At 49.4% G+C, this 9,508-nt stretch overlaps 1 protein-coding gene across 5 annotated transcripts in view; it reads right to left on the reverse strand.

Moving 5' to 3' along the window:
- Positions 1-9,508, reverse strand: part of Nat10 (N-acetyltransferase 10) — a 41,013-nt gene that overhangs the window by 2,947 nt on the left and 28,558 nt on the right. For all 5 annotated transcript variants that reach the window (XM_031371186.1, XM_031371189.1, XM_031371190.1 and 2 more), the window contains 13 exons: positions 9,276-9,392; positions 8,448-8,549; positions 8,294-8,368; positions 7,627-7,743; positions 6,856-6,989; positions 6,611-6,659; positions 4,398-4,494; positions 4,199-4,309; positions 3,064-3,236; positions 2,451-2,570; positions 2,030-2,128; positions 1,438-1,511; positions 568-651 (listed from right to left, as the gene is read on the reverse strand). In XM_031371186.1, the coding sequence (XP_031227046.1) occupies positions 568-651; positions 1,438-1,511; positions 2,030-2,128; positions 2,451-2,570; positions 3,064-3,236; positions 4,199-4,309; positions 4,398-4,494; positions 6,611-6,659; positions 6,856-6,989; positions 7,627-7,743; positions 8,294-8,368; positions 8,448-8,549; positions 9,276-9,392 (1,352 nt within the window). The remainder of the gene's footprint in view (positions 1-567; positions 652-1,437; positions 1,512-2,029; positions 2,129-2,450; positions 2,571-3,063; positions 3,237-4,198; positions 4,310-4,397; positions 4,495-6,610; positions 6,660-6,855; positions 6,990-7,626; positions 7,744-8,293; positions 8,369-8,447; positions 8,550-9,275; positions 9,393-9,508) is intronic.

Consider the following 9,508-nt stretch of genomic DNA (forward strand, 5'->3'; position numbering starts at 1 on the left):
TTTTTGCCTCTGTATTTCAGCAAAGCAAGTCAGATGGCATGTTGGGGGTCATCACTGCTCAGGTTCTGTCTTTTTAAGGCATAAAAGAACTCTAAGACCAGCCGGGCGATAGTGGCGCTCGCCTTTAATCCCAGCATGTGGGAGGCAGAGGCAGGAAGATTTCTGAGTTTGAGGCCAGCCTGGTCTACAGAGTGAGTTCCAGGACAACCAAGACTATATACAGAAAAACCCTGTCTTTAAAAAAAACAAAAAAACAAAAAAACAAAACTCTAAGACCAAGGATTTTGAGAACTGCTGGCTTGAAGGAAGGACAAGGTGGCTCACATGACAGTCTCTGCAGTGGACATACCTGGCCCAATTCTGGCCCTGTCCTCACTGGTACTGAGTAGAGGAGAGAAGAGATCCAAGCCTAGGACGCTCGCTGCCTGCTTTATGAGTGTGCTACCAAGGTGGCCCCAGAGAACTCCAGAGAGAACCATGACACTTCCCTCAGCATTGGCTCCTGCCTCCTGCTTCCCAGGAACAACTACAAAGCCCGGCTGTGTGGGACACCAGGCCCGCCCTTACCTTTTCAAACTAACAATGGAGGCATTCTGTCCTGCTTTGCTCAAAACTTCATTCCACTCTTCATCGTCCCCACGGATTACATATCTGTAAGAAGAGGGGAATGTCAAAGCCTGTCACAATATAGCTTGAAAGAAACTATAAGTGACAAGATGCCCACCCCAGGAGACACCAGAGCTGCACCAGCATGTAAGCTGCAGAGAGGGTGACAGGCGTCTGGCCAGGTGTAGTCACAGCAAAAGTGGAGGAAAGGCGCCACCAAGGACTGACCAGTGGCAAGGCAGTCTACCACAGCCACTTTTACCACCTCCTGTCATCACTGTCCTCACTAGGACCACAGCCCCTGCCCTGCCAGCCTCTGCCTACCTACTCTGTCTGCAACCTCTTACTTCTTTGAGATAAAGCAGTCTTGGCACATCGAAGAGAAACCAGCCTGATACCCTAAAATGGCCTTATGGCCATCCCCATCTGATCAATCTGATCAACCAATGATCAGGTTGTGGACAAGTTCTGTGCCTCCTGGCCTAGAGTTACGGGGACCGGCCCGAAGCACCAGGACTGTCAAATCTGTCACCCTTGGGTAGAAAGGGAACATCACAAGTAGAGCTCAAAAAGAACACAAGGAAAACGCCAAACATGAGGAGGGACTACTCAGGGTGGACGTTGTTTTGCTCAGCACCCCTTCCGGGAGGGGCCTGGGAGTAACAAACCCAAAATGATAACAACTCTGGGATCCTGGGAAGGAGACAGATTGCAAGGTCTCAGCTGTGGTACTTCTGAAACAGTTCTGAGCCTATGGAGTGTGTGGTAGCAGAGTCTGCAGGCGGAGGAGGCTGGGGAAGAACTGATTCCCCGAGAGCGGGAGGGGCTTACTGAGAGAGGTCCATGTCCTTCAGCTTCCCCACTTCCTTCTTGTGTTTCTCCTGGAATTCCTTTGCTGCTTCATCCTATGGTCCACAGCCAGAGAGAGCAGAGGTCAGAGAGGAAAGGCAGGGGCAGGTTATCAACAAGGAGGAAACCCTCCCTTCTGAGGTACGCTCAGAACACTATGAGCAGCTACTACAGTTTTACAGTACACACACCTATAAAACACCATTTGGAAAAGCATCCAAAGGGAACCAATGTTTGCATCAACAACCTCAAGGTTCCCACACTCAGTGGAGGCATAAAGTGAGAGCCACACTGGCCTGGACCTACAGATCGCCAATTAGTTAAGTTAGTAAAAAGGACCCATTCCTTCAGTTTTTCTGTATCCCAGGCTAACCTGAAATTCTCTAAACAGCAGCTCAAGCTGGCTTTGAGCTGAACAGCTCTCCTGCCTCTCAGCCTGAGAATACGGGAATGCAAGGCATGCATCAGCACCTCCAGCCTGCAGGACAGCTCCGAAGCAGAGGAGGAGGGTGGCCCACATTTGCAGGCTAACAATGGCCAGAGTGAACACTGGACCTTTAAAGCAGGGACATACCAGGTCATCACTCAGGGTCTTCATTGTGGGCTCCATGACCACATCCTTCACTGCCACCATCTGCTCCTCAATAGCCTTTTCCTGCACGTCACTGAACAGCTACAAAGGCAACACAACAGGAAGGAAGAAAAGATGCAGGAGCAGCAGGGGTCCGTCACTCACTCTTCAACACAGCTATTTAGTGTCTTAAGGAAAAGTACTCAGAGCAATGCTCCCAGCGTTAGGAGCATAGCTAACCAGTCACAGTACAAATCCCAGCAGTGGGGTCTCTAGGAAGGAATCCAGTCCACAGACACTGGCTGACACTCCACCCATCCACCCCGCCATGCATGCCTGTGTGTAGACCTGCGAAAATACATCTAAGTTTTAGTACTTATTATAAACCAAGAGTGGTTGTGTCCTGCTCATGGACCAAGCTTACCTTCACAACTTTGCGGATGATCCGGTTGAAAAGCCCCATCAACTGGCCTGAGGGTAGCTCGATCTCCTTTTCCAGCTGATCCACAGACTTGTGCTGTAGGCCAATTCCCAAGAGAAGAGCCTGAAGGAAGGAGAATCAGCTGGACTGGCTTCCAAGACAGCCTTGCCCGTTAAAATAGCCTAGAATGGAACTGCCTTTTTTGATAAAACGGAAATCAGAGAGCAGCGGGTGGGGGGGAGGGAGGTGTTGGCATCATCTCTTCCATCCTGTTACTAAGACACTCACTCCTTCCTAAAATGCACTTTAAGTCACACTGTCCGGAAAAACATCCACTTCACAAAAAAAAAAAACCCACATACATCGGGGGTCCAGGATAGTCCGGCCTTCTGCTAAGGCGGCAAGGTGGCAGGAAGAGTGTGGGTTCAAAGTGTAGCAGTCTGCACACTAACAGCACAGCTCTACTGCTCACCTCGGCCTGCAGGGTGAGGACGGGCCACCCATCAGCTCTGCCGGGGCTAAAGGCACAAAGCTACTTCTAACCACTCGTCTAAGGGCCCAGCACCAACAGCTCTACTGTCCTCCCTTGTCCCCCATGGAATCCCAGGTGACCTACCGACTGGGCAGCCGACAGGGCCAGGTCCCCTAGCTGGTTCAGGAAGTACAAGCGGGAAATGGCTGGGATAAGGTCCATGATGAGGTGATAGTCAACCATGTTCCGAGAGTACATCTCTAGCCGCTTCAGGTCATAGGGGAGAAAAAGTGCCTCCAGATGCTCCCGGCCTAGGACTGTACATGCAACAAGAGCCCACCAGTCAGGGCAGTCTGCAGCCCTCACAGGACAGTACCGGGAACACAAAGACATACAGGAAGGGGCTGGACGGGTGGCTCAGCTGTTAAGTGCACTTGCTGCTCTTGCTGAAAACCCAAAACCCACATATGGTATTTCACAACCAACAATAACTCAACTTACAGAGAATCTGATGCCCTCTGACCTCCACAGGCACCAGGTCCACATGTGGTGCAAATGTACACATGCAGGCAAAATGAGTCTACTCATAAATCTCTAAGTAAATGTGTTAAGATACCTTGCCACCAAGAACATAATCCCGGGCTGGCAGTGCAGACAGCCACCAATATGCTGGGCCAAAGAAAGACCCTTGTGCCCTAACATTCCAAGGACACACCTCCACTCTTCCCCATTTGTCACTCTTCCTCCAGGGTCACCTTACAGAAGTGTGTCCTCTGCCCAGCTCAAAGAACCCAGATTTTCCCATCAAAATACAACCCACAAAACATAAGTAAATATACCCATAAGAATGTGTATGTAGTCACAGATATACACATAAAAATATATAAAAATGTAACTGTTGATAGAACAAAATGACCGCTAATGACATGACCTCTTATACAATTTTTAAAATTTTCATCCAACTAAACAATGAATTCTATGCTTTCTAGCTTTATAAAGCTACATAGCTTTATAATTATATAGCTCTTCTACATACTAGTCAGATGGCCGATGACATATTCTTGGTGCAATTTCAAAAATATGTGAACATAGAGCTCCAAAGACTGTGCTAGCTCCCCTCAGAGTCCAGGTTTCAGTCAGGTTCCATAGCTAACCACTGTATGAACTTCTCTTACACCTGAAATCCAGGCCCAGCCTGGATAGGAGAGGGGCTTGGGAAACAGGAGGCAGCATGGAGACTGGACTAGAGCAGCTCTAAACTCCTGGGGCGACAGCTTACCTGGCTGGGCTGGCTTCGCTATGCTCCTGTTCTGAATGATATTCAGAGACAGGGCAGGAGAGAAGGTGCTGAATTGGTAAGACAGCAAGGCCAGGAACCGTCTTCGGAAATCTGTAGGGCACAGCCAGGCAGTTAGCAGTCTGCAGGTGCCCTAGCCTGTCACCTCACTGTCCCCACTCTCCACTACTCTGGGGTTTACCTTTCCAAAATGCTGCCAGCCAAGCTCCCTGCTCAGCCTCGTCCTCATCGGCCAGGGTCTTCAGCATAATGCATGAGTGCTCTCCAGTCAGGTCGTTCTAGGGGACACACATTGTTTGGCACCAACAACTTTCTCAGAGCTTCCCCCTAGTACTACAGGCCTCTGCACAGAGAAGGGTGTAGTGCTCCCACCCTGCCCCCATTGGCTCACATAGTAGGTAGCCTCCTAAAGACGCCATGGGATTCGAGCAGGCCAAGTAGGTCTTCAGGTCAGGCCTAACTTCTGCTCCGCACCCACTCCTTTCAAGTAAACTCTGAAGTTAGGGGCCATGAAGGCTTCAATCCCTCATCCTGTCAGTGAACTTTTGGTCCTTATAAAGCAGAAGCTTCCCAACAAACTCAGAGACTCCCAGCTGGCAGCCAGTATGTTTATACATGCTTTGTGTAAGAGACAGTCTTCCTATGTAGCCCATGCTGGCCTCAAGACTCTTGATGCTTCAAGCTTCAGAGTTTTGCACTTTTTACTATTTAAGATCTTCAGGACTGCATGGCAGCACCTAATGGCTGCAACAGGTCAGAGCAAGCAAGTCAAGGGACAAGAACACAGGACGCCTATGGCCTATCTGTGGCTCACAGATTTACATCCTCCCTGCAAACAACTGCTGAGCATATCTGTCTATCTGGACAAGAATGCTGACAGGCACGAACCCATCTCCACTCCCTGCCTGCCTGCATGTAAGTCTCCAGCAGTCACATGTCAGACTTCACATGGACATTCACCACCAAACTTGAATACCGGATTTGCATTCTCCAAAAGGCACACACATCCTTGCCCCCTTCAGCACTGTGGGCCTCGAAAACAGAAGCAACTGGACATCTTCACTACCTCACTGCTGTACTCTCACTCACCGTCACCTCCTGGAGTGAGGGATGAGTGGCTAGCAAACCTCTAAATCCTGGTTTCAGCGTCCTGACCTCCATCAGGTCTGCACCCCTGAAGTCAGCCCTCTCTGCCTGCACTCCCTGTAAATACGTCTCTACAGGGAACAAAGGTCAAACATCTTCCACCCAGCATGTTCTCCCTCATGCACACCCACAGCTCCCTTCTCCTCTCTCCACCTCCCATTATCTCCCACTGTACCAAGCCCTACTCCATTCAGAACACCAGTCCTGGCAAATCCAGTAGCCACCTGTCCTCCTGCTTTATGTGGTGTCAGCAGCTTCTAAGTATGCACTCATTCACCAAGGACATGCTACATTGAGATGCCAAGTGCTGCAGAACAGGAGTGCACATCTGTAGTAGCTGTGCTGAGTACCCAGGGTGATCATCACTAGACTCAGAGGGTCCTGTTTGAAACCCACCAGGAAACCTCTCCTATGTTTTATTGTGTGGTGAACTAGACAGCTTGAAAGTTCCATTTAAGAATGAGAATACTGGGCTGGAGAGATAGCTCAGCAGTTAAGAGCACTGTTTGCTCTTCCAGAGGTCCTGAGTTCAATTCCCAGCAACCACCTGGTGGCTCACAACCATCTGTAACAGGAGCCAATGCCCTCTTCTGGTGTGCAGGCATAAATGCAGGCAGAAAACTATATACATAATAAATAAATCTTTAAAAAAAAAAAAAAGAGAGAGAGAATGCTGTGGCATTCTCCCCAAGTTCCATCTATCTCTATCCCCAACCACCTTCCCCAGTTCTGGTCCATTCCAGTCATCTGGTTCAGGTTTAAGCTGCAGGCCAGGCCTCTATGCTACAACCAGCACTTGCCACTATGAGGAGCGCCAGTGTAGTCCACTGCTTGCTGTTTCTACCTGTTAGAAAACAAGCTTCAGGCTTCCCCATGCACTGGCTGCTTCCCCACAGGCACTAAATGTATTCTCACCCTCCAGTAATCTGCTGCTGACCTCTCTCCTTCAGAAACCAATAAAACTCAGTTCTGTTTTACAAACTTAGGGAAACTCTGGCCCGCAGGATTGAATCTACAATCTGACAAATCAGTCCATGTGTATTCCTCCCAAGGATGCACCAGATCTGTCAAGTGTCATGAAGGAATCATTCAGTACCAACCTGCTTCTGAAAGAGGATAGCTGTTTGTCCATCAGAGTAACACCTTGACAAATACAGAAACACCTGCCCAAGGCACAGCCGGGGGAGCCAAGGCTCTGTGCCACTGCAAACAGAAACCCAACCCTCCTCTACCCGAAGCCTCACTTACTGGGGTCTGTCTCAAATAGACAGGAACAAATCCAGCTCGTTTCCAGAACCTACAAGGGGGTGGGGGTGGGTGGAGTGTCACCATTTATGCCTCCTGGAAGCAGCTGAGAAATAAAGGCAGAAGGGACAGGAGGAGAGGAGGCAGCAGACAGCGACACAGACCCCAGCTGCAAAGGGAGACACCACCCACAGAACTGTCATCTTCCACTGCCATGGGCTGGCACCAGAAGACAGGCAGGCACTTACTTGAGGAGCCTGGGGGTCAACCCATAGGAAACCCCCAGGTAATCCAGGTGCTCTGCAGGCCTCTCATTCAACTTGAGGAGTAAGGGAGGCAGCTCCTTGCGGGGAGTGATAACTTCTTCCAACAAGCTGACGGCCTAAGAAGATTATTATTCCCTTAGCAAAGCAAGAGGCCTCAAGCCATCAAGGATACTACACAACAAAACAAACTTCTTCTGTGTCCCTATGCTTTCCAAATAGGACCCAAGAGTCCAGTGATCACCACAGGTACAGGCTGAAGCATATATGGAATCACCGAGTTCCCAAGATTGAATGTACAGAAAGGCCACAGTTTAGCAATGCCTAATACACTTTAGAAGGGTTCTGAAAATGCATCATAAACTGTGGTTCTGTCACCTGGCACCCATGTGACCTTGGAGAGGAGCAGTCCTGAGTCTGTTGTAAGTCAAAGCCCACAAGCATGGGCACCCTACACAGACCACCAAGCATGTGAAGGCCAGTCATTAGTGCAGGCAGCCTCAAACAAGGCCAAGTGGGACTCTGCAAAGTGGGCTAATGCCTACAGAGGCCGGTGGGGGGAAGTTCTCCAGCTTGCAATGCAGCGCACTTGCATGCTAGTAAGCATGTTTGTTTACTCCCAGTGTCTGCTGCAGCAGCAGATGACACTGGTGACTAGGCTGAGAGTCTCTACAGTGTTAAGCTGAAGAAAGCGGCTGGCTGCCCAACTGGAGAAGAGCCCAGGGAACCATCCTCTCAGAGCCAGAACATTGTTACCTCACTGCTCACGGTGCAGATTTCTTGTGGCGTCTCCAAGACCTTTTCCTCCAGACAAGGGAACCTGCCTTCATAGTACATCTGCAGCAGCTGCAGTGCTCGGCTGCCATAGCCCATCTATGAGCACACACAAGAATACAGCAGAGGGAAGAGTCATTCTCAGTCTGTTTAAGCTACTTCTGCCTTGCTTCTAAAGCATTTATTCCTGGTCAAACTGCATTTGGAAAAAAAAAGCTACCAATAAAACCTAATGCAGTCAAAATTGGCTCTGGGGCCAAAAACAGGACGGTTCTTAGGTTGGTCTGGTCCTCTAACCACAACCCACTTGCAACCTGGATCTCAGGGAAGCTGGCTGTGCCACTGCTAGAAGGAATGCTCCTACAGCTGACTCCTGGGTATGGCTTTCAAAGTGACAGAAGGCAGCTATAGAAAAGCAATCTGGTTCAACAAGTCCTACGTCCTAACATAGGGAATGGAGCATACACCACAACCTTGTGCACCTGCCCACTCACGAGCTCTGGCTACATTCTCCCAAGCAGAGTACACCTAAAATGTCACTAGTATATCCAGCTTTTTATTCTGACAGATAGGTACACCTGCCCTAAGGGCTGCCAGGAGCCCACTGAACAGCAGCACACAAGGTTTAAAAGAAGAGAGGACATGTTACCCCTTGATAATCCGGATGAACAGCAATTCGAACAACCCGTCCACCAGAAAGACCTCCAAAGTCTGGATCTTGAAACTGTGGGGACACAAACCAGTGGCTTAGAAACACAAACAACCTCTGACAGTCAGACATGCTGGGGCAGCCCCTCCCTCACCTGTTCCGACACTGTCCATGGAATCAGATCCCCAGAAGCCTTCTTGCCTCGAGATAAGCTATTCAAAATGGACTGACGAGAAATCTCTCCCTCAAGGCACACCTAGGGGAAACCAAGGCAAGGAAGGCATGCTCTAGCTCCAGATCCCAAGCCTCGTCATATGAGACAGATTCCCCAAACCAACAGTTTACTAAGCACTGTTTCTTATACTGGGTTCAGGCCCCACACTGACTACATGAGGCCTCATTAGTATGTGGCAGGTTACTATGAACTTACTGGCATCCTCCAGCCCCAAGACCAAAAGACAGAGTACTAGAGGTCAAGTGGAATGTATCACTTAAACACACATCAGTTAAGACACAGGATACACACAGCTCTATATGGAGCAGCACAAATTCCAAGACAGAAAAGTGGTGAGACAAATACTGTGTAAACATGTAATAAAGCACTATGGAGTACACTGTCAACACTGACACACTGCAAGTATGACATCTATAATCCCAAATTTATGGAAAGGAAACAAATGACATAGATGCATACATATACACATACACACACACACATACACACACACACTCTCATGCACATGCTAGATGATAACCATCCTTCTCCACGTAGCCTTTAAGTTTACACTACTCATGTGTACAATAAAGAGAAATAAGCCAGTGCTGCCTGTTAATACAGCTTTCTCTCCAGTGCATACCATCACCTGCCTCAACTGACCTACCCACCTAGATCCAAGCCAGGACCCAACAAGCTAACCTGGCCACACTAATGCCCAATAGTTCCCCAAACCAACGCCACACCATGTTTTTCTCTGCTCTGTACCTGGACAACTGCAAGCACTTCAGGCAGGGAATTCTGGGTAGGGGGCACAGGTGGCAGAAGGCAGAAGAGGTGGTGAGCAGGAGCATCCGAGAGCATCTGCAGATCGTTGGGAGAGTTCTGCGGGACACACACATGGTCAGGAGGACACACACCTACAGTCTCTCTCTCACAGGCAGGACACACACCTACAGTCCCTCACTCACAGGCAGGACACACACCTACAGTCCCTCACT

Source organism: Mastomys coucha, unplaced genomic scaffold, assembly GCF_008632895.1.
Source record: "Mastomys coucha isolate ucsf_1 unplaced genomic scaffold, UCSF_Mcou_1 pScaffold15, whole genome shotgun sequence".
NCBI classification, from domain to species: domain Eukaryota; kingdom Metazoa; phylum Chordata; class Mammalia; order Rodentia; family Muridae; genus Mastomys; species Mastomys coucha.